The sequence below is a fragment of the Mustela nivalis genome (genome assembly GCF_964662115.1).
Source record: "Mustela nivalis genome assembly, chromosome: 3".
NCBI classification, from domain to species: domain Eukaryota; kingdom Metazoa; phylum Chordata; class Mammalia; order Carnivora; family Mustelidae; genus Mustela; species Mustela nivalis.
In genome coordinates, this window is record NC_139022.1 from 172193608 (window position 1) to 172214115 (window position 20508).

Here is a 20508-nt window from a genome sequence, read left to right on the forward strand (position 1 = left end):
GGACGCAATGCAAGCAATCCTGCCGTCTGGGCACAAAACGATGGCCTGGAAGGAGATGATACATCATCAGTCCACAGAACAGAGCCCTCCCTACTTCAGGCTTTCTCTAGATTTTTAAAGGAACATGCAAAATGTAAGAAAGTCTTGGGGTACCATTTCCATAGTCCTCTCTAAAACATTCGTGAAATGTTAGAATCGGGAACACGGTTCCGCAGCTTGGGATGCAAAACCCTTGGACGTGAACACCCTGGGGGCCCACCCTGTGGGTGGTCGGGAGCCCTCGCAGCAGGAAGTGTCTGGATGGCAAACGCTTCCAAATCTACCACGTGGGGGACTTCCCCTCCAGCTGAACCTACTCGTCTCTGGCCGGCCGTTGCGCTATTGACCTTGTAGCCAAATCATATTTGTAATTGAAGAAAAAAATCCAACTCAGTTCACTGCGCGACAAAAGCAAAAATAAAACCAGTCATGTAGGGACATCTCTCTACTGCTTAGTAAGACTTGAAGTTTCTTAATCTCCCAGAGTAACAGAAATCACTTGGGAGAATTTCGGGTATTTTAGCGAAACTGTTGGGGAGATGAACAGTGAACTTAGTGAATCCTGGGGCGTTTGCCCGGAGCAAAACAAAGCTAAGACAAGTGGTTTCCCTCCCTGATGCCCAGCAGCAGAGCAGAGCAGCAGAGCAGGTGGGAGGGGGCTGGGCAGCAGCAGGGACGGATTCCCCGCCCCCCATCTGCCCAGCAGCACTGGCCTTGACCACAACCTAATGCCTCTTGGAGCTGCTCCCCCCACGCCGTGGCCCTCTCCCTGCCAGGCTGGCCTTGTATTATTCACCTGTCGCTCCCAGGTCCCCTTAGCTCTGATGGGGGCGTTTCACAGGGGTGTGCGTCTGCGTACCCCCCAGATCGGTGTTCTGATGTTCTTAAACGGTGCACACGCAGCCATTTGAAAACACGCAGAGGCGAGCGTACACGAACGTGAAAGTGTGGTCAGCATCTCCTAAATGCACTAAACAGTATGACTCTACTGTAAGAAAAAAGTTTGAGGTGAAAACAAGTGCGTCCGTCTGTCCAGAGATAGGCTGGACAGAGAACCGTGTATTAACTGATTATTTCCATGTGGTGCGGCGGCAGCTGACTTGACCATGTTTGCACTTCTGTGCTTTCCGGCAAGGGACGCATGTGACTTGGGCCCTTTCTCCCACCTCCCGGGGAGGTTGACACGCGGGTAGCTTCATGGGATTTCAGGTGGTAAGAAATGACAGTAGCCTCACGAGGACCCTACTTTTTTAATACCTGGGTCTCCTAAGGGCCAGGAGCTTTGAACCGACCCAGGGCTTTCCCCCTGTTGGAAGCTGCCGGAAGCCATGGCGAGGCTGCTTGAATCCGTCCGGGGTGGGCGCCTCCCCGCTCCGCCCAGTGCGACCTCACGTCTTCCCTGCTTCGGGAGGCATCCTTGTCTGTAATCTCGTGAAACAAAAACTGCTCTAACAGCCACTGTTTGAGGATGACACCCCTCCCCCTGCCAAAAACACAAAGAAAACACAGACCCACCTGCTGCCTGCTAGTCCTGGCTCCTGCCTGAACTCACCTCAGGAGATGGACCCCACTGGTCCAGGGGAGAAGAAATCATTCAGGAGAGGAGGTTTGCTCCCCTTCCTCCGTCCTCCGCTACGCCCCAGACCTGCCTGCCCCGCGCTCCCTCTGCCTGCCTCCTTGCTCTTCTGTTCCCTGACGTCGCCTTTTCTCTTCTTGTCTTTGCAGCCCGCCCAAGCCGACCGTGTTCATCTCTGGTGTCATTGCCCGGGTAAGAGCCGTTCTGGCAAACCCTTGGCGCGGGATTGGATTCCTCCCGTCCTGTCGGGGACCCAGGGGCCCCCGTGCTGTGTCGCGTCTGTCGCGAGCGCCCGTGTGGAACGGTGACCGCATGGCGTGCTCCCAGGAGCCGGAGCTGCCGGGCACCCCCAAGCCCGCAGTTTCTGGGTGACCTGTGAGCTCAGCATGTTTCTGCATCTTTAAATGGTTGAAAACTCAAAATGAGAAGTATAGGTTGTGACACGTGAAAATTACATGCCATTCACATCCCGGTGTCCACAGGTGAGGTCTTCGCGCACCCAGCCTCGGCTGCTCGGGCCGGTGCGTCTGTGGCTGCTTCCTGCCGCAGTGGCAGGGAGTGACCCGCAGAGCCATGTTTGTGACCCGGCCCGTCACAGAAAATGCTCGCCGACCCCTGGACTAAACTCACGGGTATTTGCCACGCCCTTTACCTTTTAGGAGCCCCTTTTTCTGGTGAGACCCAACTTCTTTTTTTTTTTTCCCCAAGATTGATTTATTTATGTATTTAGAGCGCGCGCGAGCACGAGAAGGGCAGGCAGAGAGAGACTCTCAAGCCAGCTCTGCTGAGTGCGGAGCCCGAGGTGGGGCTCGATCTCACGACCCTGAGATCAGGACCTGCCAAAACCAAGATTCAGATGCTTGGCCGACTGCACCCCCCAGGCACCCCCCACAACATATTTTTTTTAACGCCCGTCAGCAGACGTGCGTTTGAGGGAGGCCCCGGTGCGTCGGCCCACAGCCCTGGGGCTCTCGGTCCAATCGCGCCCTCAGCGTGTGATGAGTTAGACCCTGCGGTTGCTCAGAACAGCTCGCCCCAGGGCCCCGGGGACAGACGGGTGGCACAGCTGCTGCATGAGAGAGAACTGCATGGCAGCCCGAGTCCAAAGTCAGCCCAGGGTCGCTTGACTCGGCCGCAGCACGGCCCGGCCCGGCCACCACCACACTTGCACGGTGGCACTGGAAGGCACTTCTCGCGACAGATCCCGGCGCCGCCTTTGCAACTGGAGGGGGCTGGCTCTGGCGTCACTTCCCAGCTTTCCACCCCACCGTGGGTGTCTCCTTCCCCGGTGCCCTGACTCGGCTGTGACAGCAAATTAGATCGAAGACTGGAGTCGGCTCTGTCTTGCCCCGGGTGGAAGGGTCACGAGGTCAGCGCCAGCAGAGGAGGGCCACCCAAGCCCAGCTTACTTCTGAGGGAGCCCCATGGTGACCTGAGCTCAAGACGAGGGGTCAGAGACCGTGAGCCTTCTCCCCCTCAGGGTGGTGCCCGAGCCTCGTGCCCCCTTCTCCCCAGAGAGCTTCTGGACCCCTGAAGTGCCAGGAGACCTCCTGCTGCCCACCGGCAGGTCCCCCCCCCGTCATCAGCCACCCTGCAGGGAAGCTGGTAGACGTGGCGTTGGGGGCCTCCCTGTCACCCCGCCCCACTGTCTGCGCGGGGTGAGCGCGTGCCTTCTGTCTCCCGACAGGGCGACAAGGACTTCCCTCCGGCGGCCGCGCAGGTGGCTCACCAGAAGCCCCACGCCTCCATAGACAAGCACCCGTCCCCGAGAACCCAGCACATCCAGCAGCCTCGCAAGTGAGCAGCGGGACCCAGCGCGTCCAGCAGCAGTGCCTCAGTTTCCCAATCTTTCGTGTTTCCTCAGCAGAGACAACCAGCATTTTCTTCAACAGTACTGCTCCTCTGGGAAATCTAAGACCAAGCCAAGTGCCCCTGCCTTTGCCTTAAATTTCTATATCTGAAACTACAAAGGATCTGACCCCCCAGCCTTGTGTCCACAGAGGCCCTGATTGGTGGCCTTTGGTTTCCCTGTAAGGGCCAGAAGCCGAACTTGCCCAGACCTAAGCCAGGGAAGTTTCCAGAGCTCAGTTTTACATCTCTGTCAGCAGTCATCGAAGGCCCTGCGTGTGGTCCCAGAAACAAGAGGGCCACATTTTGGGAGGACGGGATAGATAAAGGCCAGAGGAAACGTCGCCTTCACAGCTAGGGGAGAGCGGGACAGTAATTAGGGGCGGGTTGCAGGAAGGCAGGGCAGGGAAGGTTTTTGGTGGCAGTGACACCAGCATCCCCGGATTCCCCTCCCCGTGACGGGGGTCACTGCACAGGGCGGGGGTGGGGGTGTACCAGGTGGTCCCGGGAAGCGAAAGAGAGGCGCCCATCGTTGAAAGGCTCTTGAGCCTCAGGAGCCGCCTCCTGGAAAATTGGAATCCAGGCAGTCTGCCCGGAAGAAGCATCTCCGGGAGGAGATCGCAGTGTGCGTCCGGAGTCTGGCGCTGCCTCCTGACGCAGACAGCCTCCAGCGGGGCCATCAGGCAGAGCCCCAGGGTTCCGAATCCCGTCTAGAGCTGCTCCTGAGTCCTAGAAGTGACCCCCGAACAGACACAAGGCTAGTTCTGGAACACTAAAGCAAGGGCATTGGCTCAGCGAAAGACCAGACGAGAACCTGTCCGTTGTCTCCGCCGAGAAAGGTGGAAACCCCGTGTTCCGTTTCAGCTAGGAAAACCCCGTCCATCCAGATGCCCCGAAATCCTTCTGCGCAAGCGCAGGTCTGCCCGGGTCCGCGACCACCTGGGCGAGTCCGATTGTCCTACGCTTTCAGCCCATCTTTCCTGCCCGGAGCTGCCCTAGACTGCACCCCGGCTCACGGCTGGAGAGTGCTTTTACTTTTCTGAAAAGCCGAAGGGCTGCCCTCCTCAGATGTAGCGGTCTTCCAGAGCAGGTGCTTCTGGAGCAGGTAGGGCTCCCGCGTCCCACTGGCCAACAGCCCGACCTGCTGCGGGTCAGCAGCGTGAGTCCCGCCGGGCCGCCTCACGTCCTGATCAAAGCCGCGTCTGCCCACCGGTAAAAACGATGCAGACCTCATCAGAGCCACCTCTCGCCCTTCCCCGCGGGAGCAGCACAGCGCTGTTTCACATGCTAAAGGCAGTGTTTGCTTTCCCTTCTCATTGATTCTCCGGGAGCAGGGTCTAACCATCAAGGCACCCTGTGGTCACACCTGGGATTCCTTAAATGGGGAGATGTTGGTATGACCCGGCTACCTGGCTTGCAGAGATGCGAACTGGGCGTGGGGGAACAGCGTGCCCTGGGAGCACAGCAAGCCAGCAGCCGCCCCCAGCTACCTCCTGGAGCTAGGTCAGGCCTGTGCGGACCACCATACCCTCCCCTAGGAAATTCAGATGCATCCTTGTTACTTTCTGGTTTTGCAACCGGAAGCTCTGTGCTTTTTCCCAAGGTACATGGTTCCCATCCTTTGGCTGCTTCAGACGTGTGTCCCTGGGCTCTAAATCCTTACGTGCAAAATATTTTCCTGAACGAGTTCATCTGTTGTGAACCTCGAGAATAATAATGATTGTAATAAAACTTGCATTTCTTCTCATGGCATGTGTTTTCTTATATTTCAGAGATTTTTCTTTTACATTTTACAGGGGCTCCCAGATGGTTTCAGTAGAGTCACAAACATGCCTGTGTGATGGATATTTTCACAAATTGTTGCCCAGCCACAAAGTCGAGCTGCTGGACACCTGACACTTTGAGTCTCATCATCTACTTTAAAATGTCTTAAAATGGAAGAGCTTAATGTGGCTGATTAAAACATATTACTTGTGCCCAGCAGCTGGCCCTACGCTAGATAGGTGCTTTGGGACAGACTTAAGAAGGAATTAGTAGTAAGCCCAGGAGTGCCGCAAGCAGCTTTTGATGGAAAACACATTTGCTTTTATCCAAAGCTGTCCAGGAGCCCCAGGGCTGGGAGGAGAAGGTGAGTACAGCTGTCAGACCTCGAGATCCAGCCAGATTGTAGGCTCGGACTGGGAGGGTCCCTTGAGGTTTCCCCCACAGGGACTCCCTGGTCGACTGAGGACCGGGTGTCACCGGGGGAGGGGGGGAAGCGACAAGGGGGGGCGACAAGCCAGAGTCAGCATCTCCCAACAAACCTGGCCGTTCCTTGTCCCTGGTGTCCTCTCTGGGGCCGCTGTTTGTGGGGCCGCTGTTTGTGCAGGCACCTTGGCGGTACTCCGCTGAATCCTAAATGAGGGTCTGTCATTTTTAGTATCACTGGGTAGAGAGTCAGTTTCCATAAATAAATGCTGGGGGCCAGAAATGCCAAACATGCAACCAATGTGGAAAAGAATTGCCCCAAGAGCTTTATTATTTATGTGATGGTCACCTGCATTGTTCCCCCACTGTTGCCGTAATAAAGGACCCCTAAGCGGCCAGCTTACACCAGTGGAAATGTATCCTTTCATGGTTCTGGAGTCTAGAGGCTTGCAATCAAAGTATCAGCGGGGCCCTGCTCTCTGGGAAGGCTCTGGATGAGGCTCACACCCTTCTTCTGATGGCTGCTGGCATTCCTCGGTGTTTACTGATGGCTACAAGATAAATCCAACAGCTGTCTTTACATGCATCTGTGTCCACCTCCCCTTCTTCATCTAAGGACACTTTCATTGGACTAGTGCTCACCCTAATCCCCTATAACCTCACGTTAAGGAATTAGATCTACAAAGACTCTATTTCCAAATAAGGCCACGTTCACAGAGAGCGGGGATTAGGACCTGACGTGTCATTTGGGGAAACGTAATTCAACCCAGAGCATCAACCACGTGCTGAAAAGCCAAGAACCTCCTTCCCTGCTCACTCTGTTTCACGCACTGTTTGTTCTGAATGTCGCTTTTCTGAATAAACCTGGCTGTAAGAATGCTTTCCTGGCTGCAGATTAGCGGGAACGGCCACAGCCTTGCAGGAGACAGGGAGACATGTGGGAGAGATTTGAGCATGCTTGGGGCCTCCAGCCAGGTGTCTGTCCCCTGTCCCTGCAGCTTGTGGGGCTGCAGCTCTCAGCTGTACCTGTTTTCATCCAGAGTCACACATTTCTAGACCCCACCTTTCTGTAAGAGTTCCTTCGGTGATTATGGTCCCATTTTATAGATGAAATGACTAAAACCAAGTGCCTGGTGGCAGAAGTTGCTGTCAGCAAACATTTGTCCAAGGGGATCTACAGGTAGCCCATAAGCACGTGAAAAGATGCTCGGTGTCCTCAGTCACCAGAGAAATGTCAATCACAATCACTTCCCACCCACTACGATGGCTAAAATCATAAAGTCAGATAATAACAAGTGTTGGCAGAGATGTGGAGAAATCAGAACCCCTATGCCGTGGTATTGGGAGCGTAAAATGCAGGGCAGCCACGGAGAGCAATGAAAACACGTGTCGACACAAAAACTCACACTCAGTCCTTTGTAGCAACAGTATGCACAATGGCCCAAAGGCCCAGAAAATCTAAATATCCATCAGCTGAAGGATGGATTGACTAAGTGTAGTGTATCTATCCAAGGGTCTGTTATGTGGCCCTAAAAAGGAGTGAAGCTCTAACGTCAGGCACAAGACACATGAACCTTGAACACATTAACGCTCAGTGAAAGACGCCAGGCACAAAAGTCCACATAGTATAAGTTTCTGTTCCTGGGAAATGTCCAGAACCCAGACTATCTAAAGACAGCAGCTGCTCAGGCTGGTCAGGGGGGAAGGGAGAATAGGAACTGGATTTCTTCCGAGGCCAAGGCGTGGACTGGTGTTGGGGCCGGAGGGGGCGGCCTGCACCCATCCGCGGGGGGGGTGGGGCTCGGGGAGGCAGAGAGAGTGGGGCCCTTGGGGACACACTGAAGATGGGAACCCAGGGTGCCAGGCCAAGGGGAGAAAGGCAGCAAGCAAGCCAGGGGCTGCACAGGCATGGGTTCCTGAGAGTTCTGCTGACAGAACCCAGAGACTGGGGAGGACCAGGAGCTACAGGAGGAGGGGACAGATTCTGTCATCCTTGGGAACCTGAGAGCAGGGGTTTCTGGGAAGTGGAGAGCCAGAATTCCCAGGAGTCGGAGTGGAGCAGCCTGCTAAGACCCTAGCCCTCGGGGAGAGGGGGTTTGAAGGAGAATCAGCAACGAATCAGCCAACGAGAGACTCCCTTGACCTAGCTGGCGGGGGCGCCACAGAGCACTGAGGACAGGAGGAGTCCTGAGCGCTGGTGGCAAAGGTGTTGGAGCCCAGGTACGGGGGACCGGGAGCCAGAGCGGGGACTCCCGCTCGGGGAGGATGGAACAGCGTCGATGTGGGCCCAGGCGATCACACCGAGGTCAGGAGGACAGCGGGCGCACTCGGCCCACGCAGGTTCTCAGCCTCCCGCGAGCCTGTTGGCTGCAGATCAGGGCTGTGAAGAGCCGGGGTGGTGGTCGTCGGGGCCCAGGAAAGGGGGTCGAACCTGCTGCCGAGCCTCAGAAAGGATGGCTGGGACACCCAGAGAGAGGCCGGGGTCTGTAGTGGGATTATTCCATCACATCCCGGGGCTTCCGCCAGCCCTGATGGGAGGAGTGGAAGAGGTTACCCTGCACTCGAGCACAGGGATGGGCGGTGGAACCGGGCGCGGCGACTCGGGACGGGGCGCAGGTGCAGCGTGAGCTGGCGGAGACGGGGGCCGCCCGGGGAAGGTGGCCGCCACCCCTGCTGCGTGTTCGTGCTGGGCCAGGCGTCCACCCGTCCCTGCGCTGAGCGCTGTCCCTGCACTGTCCACCACAAGCCTCTCGACCGTCCCGGAGGGCGGAGATGGCTCGCCGCATCATCGCACCCGCTCGCAAGGCCAGCGAGGCTCGGGCAATTGGACTTGCAGGCAGGCTGTCTGGCTACAGAGTGCGAGCTCAGTGAGACGCCCCACGGCCTGCTAGCTGGGAAGGGCGATGCCGTGGGGGACCCCATGGGGCTCGGGAGATGGCCAAGGGTTGGGCAGGCCGAGGAATGCGGGGAAGCCAGGCAGCGAGATGGCAAAGATCAAGTGAGAGGAGGTGAGGAGACGAGATGGCCTGGAAGGGGCAGTCCAGGTGCTGAGACCCCGAGGATTAGGACTTGGACGCTGAAGCCCTGGGGGAGACAGGGAGTCCCAGGGTGGCCGGGTGCCAGCAGTCTGGACAGGCACAGGGTGAGGGTAAGCAGAAGGCACAAAGCACAGAGAAAGAAGCTCTGCGATGAGGACCACTGCTGATCTGAAAACCTTACATGGACTAAAAGCTCCGCTTAGCGGCTACCTTTGAAAGGGGAGGGCAGGGTAGGCGTGGGCTGGGCTGCCCTGGGCGGAGCTGAGCCTTAAGCAGAAGCCGGGTCTTGGGCAGACACGCCCAGACATGCCCCGTGACGGGGGAGGTGATAAGGGGGCCTTGCAGCAAGGCCTGGGCAGGGGGCCATGCACTGGGGAGGGGAGACCGGCTTACCCAGCTGGTTCCAACCTCGCCCCTGCTGAGGCTGGCTCTTCAATTAGCATCTCTGTTCCTCTGTTCTCCACCTGCCTGACTGGGCCATTATGTTCCGCAGAGAAAGGGGGTTTGCAAGGATGGAAACAATTGTGCATATTAACTCCCTGGTTGATACCAGTTTCACAAAGAACAGAGCCCCCAGCCTGGGCGGTGGCGCGGGTAGGGCGCAGAGATGTGGGATAGCGGGCACTGAAGCGTGCGGACAGGGAGGGCCGCCTCGATGCCGGTCCAGGCTGTGTCCTGGAACAACATGGGACCGGACAGGAGGCCAGAGGGGCCCAGGTAAAGATCAGCAGAGCAGGGATAGGCAGATCCTTAGGACCCTGGGGACCCAAGGGGCCCCCTAGGACAGAAGTCACCCGGAGGACAACACGGCTTGCCTTCGCCCCTGGCTTCCACATGCTGTGAACTGGGGGTCCTGTCGCCCCAGTACAAAGCTCAACCCCTCGACTGATTTCACCAAGAAACCCCCTGGTAACGTTTACAAGGGTTCTTGGTTGTTGGGAGACTTGGGCAGTTATGGGGAGGCACACGTGGTCTTCCTGCCGCCTCATCCAGCTGCTGCCCATGGAGCCAGAGCCCTGTGCTCTGCCCTGGGGTAGACGGAGAAGCAGACCCCCTCTCCAGGCTGGATCAGCTGTGAGGACCGCTGCCACCCTGGCCTGGTCTGGGGACACTGGGTCCCTACGCTCAACAAGTCTGCACCTGGGCCATTCCTTCCCTGGGTCCGGGAGAAAGACAGGGGCCGTACAACCAAGCTCTCCTGGCCTTCCGGTCCACACCTGCGGCGCCCACGCCCACCCCCCGCAGGGGACGGCTCAGCTCCCCTCTTCAAGCCAGGGCCAGCCCTGATGGAGCTGTGTCAGAGCTCAGAGCCAGGGCAGGCCCTCCAAGGTCACGGTCCACTCTCGCTCAGAACCTGCAGAGCCGGACACCTAGCTTTTCTCCTCTGGGCCTCTGCTTTCTCGCTGCCGAAAGGCACCTTCCTGAACTTTCCGGGGGCGGTGAGCATTCGGTCGATCTTAATTTATCTTCATCATCGTGATGGTTGTTCATTTATGATGCAAGACCAGAGACACCATGAGATTCTGCCCGATTCAAGCAAACACAGGGCAAAGGCAGTGGGGCGCCAGCAACGGGCCTTTCGACCACCCTCAGGCACTGGGATCTCAAAGCCTGACTCCAGGGCACCCAAGCAATGCCCAACCCAGACTATATGGGTCCCCATCCTCGGTCCTGGTGCTTCCAGAGACTAGGGAGGGAGGCAGAGAGCCAATGTGTACCCACAGCTTCACCAAAACCAGCCGGAAACGGTGGGAACCCCCGGAGACCGTGGAATGACCACCAGTGAAGTGGACGGCACGGCCCCTCCTGGGAGGGGGCCCCCCGAGAAGGCACAGGGCTGGAGGGAGGACCTAGAAGGAAAGGAAAGATACTGCCAGACCCAGCAGGTTTTTAATTAATGAATTATTTTTAAGACATCTGTCTCCTGCCTCGGTGGCCGGTGCTGTTCTGCCACTCTGCAGTTTTTTCTAACTTCACAGCTGCTGTGCTGGTTAAATGCTTCTTTTTACAAACCCCAAAGTAAATTTTTTTTTTCCCCTGAGACTTGGTATCCTGCTGGCTCTGCAGCAGAAAAACAAAAACAAAACAGAACTTTTTTTTTTTTTTTTTTTTTTTTTTTTTGCGTTTCATAACCATCCCAGGAAGCATCGACGGCCGTATGCTTCCGGAGTGGACCGGGGCTGAGTGGGTGGTGCTGGGTCACCGTGAAACTCGAGTATTTGAAATGTCCTCAAATGTTGCATTAGCCAGAGTTCACTGATCGCTAGCTGGAGAAATAAAGATTCATTTTAAAGAATCGGCTCCTCCGTTTACGGAGGCTGACGAAATCTGCAGGGTGGGCCGGCAGGGGCGACACCCAGAGAAGAGTTCAAGCCCAAGTTCAAGCCCCGCGGCTGTCCGCTGGCCGAACTCCCTCTTGCTGGGGGAGGTCCGTCTTTCGTTCTCTTCAGGCCTTCGCGGGCCCGGGTGAGGAGCACTGCAGCACGGAGAGCTCCTGCTTCCCTCGAAGTCCACCAGCTTCGAGGTGAATCTCAGCCAGAGCGTCACAGAAACATCCAGAATCATGTTCGGCCAAATACCTCGGCCCCGTGGACCAGCCAAGGGGACACGTAAAATGAACTGTCCTGACCATTCACCTCTCTGCCTCTCTGCTTGCTTGTGATCTCTGTCTGCCAAATAAATAAATAAAATCTTTAAAAAAAAAAAACAAAAAACAAAAACAAAACCATAAAAACCATCCTGACCGCTCATTGCCGCTCACGGCCGGGGCTCCTCACAGCATCTCGAACGTGTTTCCGCCTTGGCCACGCGGAAGCATTTGCAGCTCTTCCCAACGTGGTGTCGAGCAGCTGAGCGGCCCTTCCGAGCAGACTGTCTGAAATGCATGTAAGGTCTCCAGGACAAGAGAAAATGATTTCTCCCTTTCCCTCCCCTTTAATTCTAAATATTCTTACAAATCCAAGTGCTACACTTCAAAAAAAAAAAAAAAATTCAGATTTGTCAACTGAAAAAGACCCAACATGATGGGATCTAATGAACTAATTTGTGAGGAAGATTCGGGACTTGCCCCCAGAAGCCCGGAATGAGCCTTTCAGCACCTTTCAGCACCGGCAGCCCGTGCTGCCGAGGGTCCCCTGAAAGACAGAGTCCAACAAGCCGCACAAGGGCTCGGTTTCCATGCGATTGACGAGAAACCTGTTGGCGCCGTTCTTCAAATGGAGATGTGTCGAGAGCATGGGATGTATTCGGAGAGTCGATGCAATCGTCGTTTTCTCTGGGACCGTGGTGTTCACCTGGGGGCGGTTTTATCCCCAGAGAACGTTTGGCAATATCTGGAGGCATTTTTCATTGTCCCAGCTGGGCTTTGGGGAGGAAGAGAGAGGAGCTGGCGGCAGCGTCCGGTGAGCGGAGGCCGGGGTGCAACCCAAAATCCCACAATGCCCAGCACAGCCCTGACAATGAGGAATTATCCAGACCAAGTGTCAACAACAGCAAAGCTGAGAAGCCGTCATGGTCCTGTTCTAGAACTCCATGCCGTCTGGCAAAACAATGACATCATTAGGGATGAATTTCCTGCATCCTAGGATCTCGAAGAAAAGGGTCCCTGTGTTTCAGTGACGAGGGCACATTAGGTACGAGCAGCTAGAGTAGCTCGAACTTGGGTACGCCCTTCAGTCCCCACAGCAGCGAACAGCAGATTGCCCGGATGCAGCTCGGCTCCTGGCTGGGATGGAAATTTTTCGAGAAAGCACGGCTTTCCTTCAGGGAGAGCATGCAACGCCTCTCTAGCGTGAGAGTGACCTCCCCGGTCCCCGAGGCAAGGAGCAGAGGAGACAAGTGTGCCCTCCGCGGCTTCCCCAGCACACTCACCGGGACAGACAGGACAGACACCCAGGCTTTTGACTCAGCTATTTCCTATTCTCCTAGGAAGATCTAGAAACCTCTTTCCCAATGACTGCATCCTGTTTTCCAAAAGGGACCGTGTTCATCTCAAGCTGATTAACCCTGGAGCTAGTGCGTGTGGGAGAGGAGTGAGGAGTGAAATGGGCAAAGGGGCATCTCTGAGCCACAGCCCGCAGCCAGGCGTGATGAGGGGGAGGAGAGAGCTGTGTGGGTGGAGATCTCCTTCAGGCAGGGACTTTGGCGGCACCTTGTACCCCTGCGTCCTGGCAGAGTCCCCAGCTCCCCAGCTCCCCAGCAACAGCCCCTCCACAAACGCTGCTTTCAGCCACAGAAGGACTAAGGTCATCTGTGACCTTTTGGAGGAGGTGGCCGCTTCTGACATGCAACACTTTCTACCTGGGTGACGCACTGGGAGAAGTGACATCCTCTCCACCCCTCTGCGACGAGGACGTCCAATGAGCTCGATGTGGAGCAGCAACACGTGCAACTAGACCACGCTCCAAGGTACACAGGAACCACATTTCAGGGCACGAGACGGAACAGCAGTTTGCCGAAGTCCCGTGCTTCATCACAGAACTCTCCCCCGTCAAGGCCAATGAGGCCTCGACCTCTGTACGTCAGTTGGCTAGAAACTCTCGGGTTCGGTCACTTCTAGAAACAGCGTGTGTCAGGGAGTCATCACTCACCGGGGAAGCCCCGTGTGGCTACGGGAGTCATGCGGTACAAAGGAATAGCACTTGAGCTAATTCTGGCCCCTGGAATTGCCAAACATCAGAGGCGGTGTCAGGCCTGAGCCCGGAAAGTGGTCCCCAGACCTCCTGTGCCCGCCACATCAGAGCACCGTGGGCGAGTCCCCGTCCTCGCCTGCGGGATCAAGGCGAGAAAACCACATCCTGGCGCGCATCACCTCTGCGTGGGCCTGAGAAGGGAGATCTTTAGTCGAAAGGACCTCTGAACTAGTTACATCCAAAACAAACAAACCAACCTAAGCAACAGGGTTTGGAGTCACAATAAGTCAGAATTCCTTCAAGCAAAATCAGGAAACCCCCTCAGAGACGGCTGCTGTCCCATCGCGTACGTTTGCCAGCCCCAGCACGACGCTGAGCCCGGCCCACCAGGTAAGACAACGGATGGAATCCTCCACAGATCCGTTGTTTGCCTTCGGAGCTAAAGCTTTTTTCCTGTCTTAAAATAAGGAATGTTGTTTTCAGCTTCACAGGTGATTCTACTCTCCTCATCGAGGCTCTTAGAATATTAAAAGGAGCCCCCAAAAACGTTATCCTAGGAAACAACAACAAAACCGAAGGGGTATTGCGGGCACAAAGCGCTAAGGAAGAGAATGTGCATCAGCGTGATAAACGAGCGTTGTCTTCGAGGACAAGTAGGTGACCTGGAACATAATAAGAAAAGGATAAATGGGCACTTACTAAGTAATGCTTTGTTTCAACCATGCAAGCTTACCAGACTTACAGTTTTCCAAGAATCCCAAAGGCATCCAAGTAGATGTATTTCCCACCCCCTCGCCACCAGCATCTTCATCATCGTCACCACCATTCTCCTCTGCCTCACGTTTACTGAGCATTTACGTAAAACATGTCTGTCCTCACCCCCACTGTAAGCCATTAGTGATTATGCTGACCTACCTCCCACTGGGAATCACAAGCGTTCTTGAGAGGCATTCCTGATCACTTGGAGGTCATGGAGGCAGAGAAGAGATGGAGAACCCCTGAGGACCATCAACCAAGGTAATCAACAAAGAGTCTATGTTCAGAGTGGCCCCCCAGCACTCTGTCCAGGACCGGCAACAGGTAGGGTGTGCAGAGTTCATTCAGACGCTCGTTCTCTAAGGAAATGACGAGCCCTGCCAGGGTCAAAAGGAAAACATGGAGCAAAGCCAGGACTAGACCCCTGTCTGTCTGTCTCCAAAGACCTTTCCCCACACAGCCTAGAATATGTATATTGTCATTTCGTTTAATTAAGCAAGCCAAGCATCTTCTATCCCGTATGCTTTTCTGGGAGAAAAGCCAGGTTGAATCTAATAAGGCAGGGTACTTCCCACATTGCTGTTTCTGCCAAGCCGATTGAGCTAGTTTCAACTGTCATTTAACATTGCTTTTGTCGAACACCAGTGCCCTCATCAACACGGCCTGATCGACAGTATCCCTAGAGGCATTTGGTACCCAGAGAACCACCCCTGCCCCCTCAGCCAGGGGCAAGTCAGTTCTTTCCCTCCACCTCGGCAGGTGAAGAGAGGAAGTTGGTGGCTGGCCCAGCTGTGCTTGGGGCGCCCTCCAGCTCCTGCTCACCTCCCAGCACAGAGGGCAGACCCCATGAGGGAGCCCAGGAGATGCGTACAGATAGCAGCTGAGATGGGGAAGGAAGCCACAAGATCCCAAAAGACCCACAGTCGGAAGCTCCAGCTCAGCCCTCGAGGCTGTCCCAGGACCAGGACCAGAGAGGGAAGTGATGCCCCTTTCTTCTCGCTCCTGCCTCTGTGGGATGGAGGGACTTTTGTCTGGGGGATGCCAAGGGCATTTGGTGCAGGCTCCCGCCGTGACCACTCTTTGGGCACTGGGATAAAAAGGAGCTTTGCGAGCCAGCGGGAAGAGAGCAGGTGTAAGTGGGAGATGGTGCGGGGGCAGGTGGGGGTTAGAGCTGCACTCCCCGCCTGGGAGTCTGGTCTAAAGATAGAAAGCAGCTGTCCCTGGGACTGTCCTTAGGTTTTAGTCTGGAGTACAGCAAAAAAGAAAGGGAGAGACAGGGAGGAAACAACTTGTTAGCGGCTGCATCTCTGTCAACCTCGTTAAAGATCTCGGTACAGTTTCTGTGTCCTTTAATTGGATCTTCATGAAAACCCTGCAAACCAGAAAAGGCCCCACTTAATTTACTTTATTTTATTTTATTTTTTAGAGAGAAGAGAGTGGATTTGGGGGTGGGGGGCAGAGGGAGAAGGAGAGAGGGAATCTCAAGCAGGCTCGGCGCAGGCGTTATAGCTCATGTCCCTGAGATCACGACCTGAGCCAAAATCAAGAGTCGGACGCTTAACCAACTGAGCCACCCAGGTGACCCAACTTTACGCATCAGGGCCCCGAAGCATGAGATTAGGTTACTTGCCCAGAGCGGCCCCAGTATCTGGGCTCTCCCGGCTCCTCTGTGCTGTCTCCCAGAGGACGGAGCAGGACTCCGCCTACTCCCCGTGCTCAAGGGCCTCAGTCCCAAGTCAGGAAGCCCCAGTGCAGCCCCCCAGCCCGCAGATACCACCAGAACGACGGCCGGGAGCCAAGCCCTGTTCCAGATGCTGGAAGGTGGCCGTGAACCACAAAGACAAGGCCTCTACACTCGTGGCCTTCAGGCCTGGAGTGAGAAGGGGCTGGTGACACCAGTGGCCAGCAAGGTGGGGGAGCTGGACAGTGAGTGTGGGGAAAGGGTTTAGGGGGGCAGCATTCCCGGGCTCCCAGCATCTCTGCCTCCGTGGTCTGGGGTGGTGTGTGTTGAATCGTGTCTCCCAACAAGATCTGTTGAAGTCCTAAGCCCAGATGCCTGCAAATGTGACCTCACTTGGAAATAAGATCGTGGCACTTATAATTAAGACGAGGTCATCCTGGAGGAGGGGGTTGCTAACCTGACTCGTGGACTCATGAAAAAGAGATGTGTGGACACAGAAGCTGGAAGAGGCAGGGAGGGACCCTGCCCCCCACCCACTCCGCCCAGAGCTTTCAGTGGGGCCCAGCCTTGCTGACGTGGTGATCAAATGCCTGGGCCCAGACCCGGCAGGGAACACATTCCTGGGTCCCAACGCCATCCAAGTTAGTTCCGATTATCACCGCAACCACAGGAAACTAATACGGGTGGGACCAGGACGTATTTCTGACCATGTTCCAAGTGATGCTGAGGCTACTGGTCCTACACATGCGGGTTCCTTGAAGAGCCTCTGGTTTATGTGACTGTGGAGGTCAGTCCACAGACTCAGGAGAACACGAGCACAGCCACAGCATCTCCAGGGTGCCTGGCCTGAGTGCGGGACGGGGACAAGTCAGTAGAAGTCAGGAGACACAGGTGGGAGCTAGCGTGGGAGGGACTTGCGCCCAGCTCCTGCACGGCAGTGGGAGAGAAAGGAGGCCAAGGGATGCTTTTCCCATCCACCCATGACTTCTCCCCTCCAGCCCCAGAGGGCACCATGTACTCCAAACCAAGGGAGCAGGGCCGTCCCGATGGGGTTTGGTGAGGAAGGACACCATGCCTGCCCCTGGCAATGACCCCTCAGGACAGTTAGTATGTAAAGGCCATTCTCCCGTTCCCCAGGAGCAGCCCAGGGACAGAGGGTGATGGGGCAGTGGGACGGCTAAGGGCTCCCAGCCAACAGACTCCTCTGCCCAGGGAGTAAAGACACTGTGCAGCCTTGCCCACCGCATGATAACTTCCCCACCACGCCCCACCCCGAACCCTCCTGCTCTCCGTGGCCCACAGAAATCCACCCAGTCCAGCTTCTCATGTAGGTTCATGGCACTATTAATAAAGCTGCTTTTTTCTTTTCTTTTTTTTTTTAAAGATTTTATTTATTTATTTGACAGAGAGAGATCACAAGTAGGCAGAGAGGCAGGCAGAGAGAGAGAGGAGGAAACAGGCTCCCTGCTGAGCAGAGAGCCCGATACGGGACTCGATCCCAGGACCCTGAGATCATGACCTGAGCCGAAGGCAGCGGCGTAACCCATGGAGCCACCCAGGCGCCCTAAAGCTGCTTTTTTCAATAAGAGCTAAAGAAAAGTTGAAATCCTACCCTTGCAACTAATTTCTTGAGTTTGTTTTTTAAAGAACACTTTTGAAATATCAAGGTCAATTAGAGCTTGATTTATACATTTTATTTATTTATTTATAACCAGGAAGATGTATTAACATTCTGTTAGGTTTTGTTGTTTTTGTTTTTGTTTTTTTAAGTGAGAGCCATACTACTGGGTATTTACCCCAAAGATACAGACATAGTGAAAAAAAGGGCCAGCTGTACCCCAATGTTCATAGCAGCAATGGCCACAGTCGCCAAACTGTGGAAAGAAACAAGATGCCCTTCAACGGACGAATGGATAAGGGAGATGTGGTCCATATACACTATGGAGTATGATGCCTCCATCAGAAAGGATGAATACTCAACTGTTGTAGCAACATGGACGGGACTGGAAGAGATGATGCTGAGTGAAACAAGTCAAGCAGAGAGAGTCAATTATCACATGGTTTCACTTATTTGTGGAGTGTAAGGAGTAACACGGAAGACATGGGGAGATGGAGAGAAGTGAGTTGGGGGAAATCGGAGGGGAAGACGAACCATGAGAGACTGTGGACTCTGAGAAAGAAACTGAGGGTTTTGGAGGCGAGGAGGGTTGGGGGGTGGGTGAGGCTGGTGATGGGTATTAAGGAGGGCATGGATTGCATGGAGCACTGGGTGTGGTGCATAAACAATGAATCTTGGATTACTGAAAAAACAAAATTAAATTTAAAAAAATAGAAAATAAAGTGAGAGCCATAATGAGCTCGAACACTGAAAAAATAAAATTAAATTTTGAAAAATATTAAATAAATAAATAAAGTGAGAGCCATAATGAGCTTGGGCAGGAGAACAGGTCTTGGGGCAGGCAGTGCAAGGTGACCGGCTACTGCCGGTCCATGAGCCCTGGGACGGGGAGCTGCTGGCTATCTGCACATTGGAGTTTGTTTCGTCAGCAGACCAGAGGCTTTTAGGACTCCTGAGCCACCTTCCCTGTCCCCGGCTGCAAACCAGCCAGGACGTCATCAAGGGAGATGGCAGGAGTGACCGTGGAGAGGCAGCAAGCAGGGCTGCACACAGGCAAGGGTCCTGAGGTCCAGGGGGCTGACATTCTCGACCACAGGGCTGCCCGGCATGGGGACGCTGCTCCCGAAGCTGAGGGACCGAGTGGGCAATGCGGGAATGCACCTGCCTGGGGTCAATCCCTAGCTCTCGGCTGCAGTGGGCAGGAGCGTGGAGCTTCACCATGTCTCAAGCAGACTCAGTGAAGGAAACAAACCGGATGAGACCACGCCCCTGTCCCCCCTCCATGCCCCGCCCTGCACGTCCGGGTTTTCACTTGTTTTAAGGACAATCCCTTGCATGTGTTCCTATTTCCTAATATGTCTATGCAACACACACACACACACACAAAAGTTTGTCACAAAAAAGACAAATCTCCAATCACAATTGTGGCCAAGAAACTTTTATTTAGAATTTGACTTCCTATTTAGGTCCTTCCTTAATAATTATGATTTTCGGGGAGTAGAATGACGATCTTTTAATGGTCAGACTTCAGATTTCCTAAAGGCGGAGGGGAATTTCCCAAATAAATAGCTATTTTCAGTCTCATCAAAAATAACCTGGGGGCAGTTAGGCACCCACCTAGTGTCGGTGGAGCGTGTGACTCCGGATCTCCTAGCCCTGAATTCAAGCCCCACGCTGGGGTAGAGATTATTTTTTAAGAAATAATGAAAAATCTTATAAAAAACAAAACAACAACAAAAAAAGACGGGGTGCCTGGGTGGCTCAGTGGGTTAAAGCCTCTGCCTTCGGCTCAGGTCATGATCGCAGAGTCCTGGGATCGAGCCCCGCATCAGGTTCTCTGCTCAGTGGGGAGCCTGCTTCCCCCTCTCTCTCTGCCTGTCTCTCTGCCTACTTGCGATCTCTGTCAAATAAATAAGTAAAATCTTTAAAAAAAAAAAAAAAGACAAATGCAAATATTTTTTAAAAAGAACTATGTTTGGCTCAATCATAATTTCACACTTTTATATAAGACACCTTGAAGATATGTGATAAAATAGGAGAGAAAACCCCACAATATGTGTCAAAGAACTGTGATCTAAAATTTATAGCAAAATCCTACAAATCGGCAAAAGTGACACCAAAAAGTACAATCAAAGCCACGAGAAACATACAAATAAGGAATCTGTCAAACAGGAGATAAAAATGGCCAAAAGACATACGAAAAGATGCTCTACCACACCAGTAATTGGAGAACTGAAAATTAAAGTGTGACACAGCTTTAACCACCAGACCAGCAAACAGCAACAAGATAACAGCAGGTGTTGCTGTTGGAGGGAAAGGCTTCTGGTCCACGGGCGGGTGGGTGAAGATCACTCCAGAGCCTTTGGAAAGAACCAAGCCGCCATGACTGTTGAAATTAAAATCTGCCTTCCCTTCAGCCCGGCCAGTCCCTTCTACACGCCAGGCCTAGAGAAACATTCCCTGTGCACACCAGCAGGTCAGGTCAAGGTTCTTCGTTACTCGTAAGCAGTAGGGACTGAAAACTCCTGTAATAACCCCAGACCAGGAAATGGTTCAGGGAACCAGGGTGCTTCTCTGAGGAGGAATACCGGAGAGGACCCGTATAAACAAAGGGGCCAAACATACTCTCCCCAAAACAGGAGTGAAAGAGACCGTGCGTACAGCGAGATCTTGTTTGTATAACATACAAAGGGAAGAAAGCATTTAAAAGCTATTTCTAGGGGTGCCTGGGTGGCTCAGTGGGTTAAAGCCTCTGCCTTTGGCTCAGGTCATGATCTCAAGGTCCTGGGATCGAGCCCGGAATCCGGGGAGCCTGCTTCCCCCCTCCCTTGTCTGCCTGCCTCTCTGCCTACTTGTGATCTCTGTCAAATAAATAAAATCTTAAAAAAAAAAAAAAAACTATTTCTAGAAGGATGCATAAATAATTGGTCGGAGGGACTGCCCAAGGGGAGGGTCAGTTGCTTTTCATCTGGGACCCTTTTCACAGTGTTTGATTTATTTTTTCTTTTTTAGCAAGAAAATAAAATTAATTTTAGAGTTCTTTGATAAGCTTTTCAAGGACATGTTTTCAATAAAGAAACCCTAGAACAACATTTACATTGTATCACTTCGGTAAAAGAATACATACAGAGTTG

General features: G+C 54.1%; 1 protein-coding gene across 1 annotated transcript in view; it reads left to right on the top strand.

Annotated features, from left to right (window-relative positions):
* DAP (death associated protein) overlaps window positions 1-5210 on the top strand; it is a 66701-nt gene extending 61491 nt beyond the window's left edge. Inside the window, exons 3-4 of the mRNA XM_082723446.1 lie at window positions 1765-1807; window positions 3303-5210. Coding sequence (XP_082579572.1) covers window positions 1765-1807; window positions 3303-3416 — 157 coding nt within the window. The 3' untranslated portion in view covers window positions 3417-5210. The remainder of the gene's footprint in view (window positions 1-1764; window positions 1808-3302) is intronic.
* Window positions 5211-20508: the final 15298 nt, after the last annotated feature.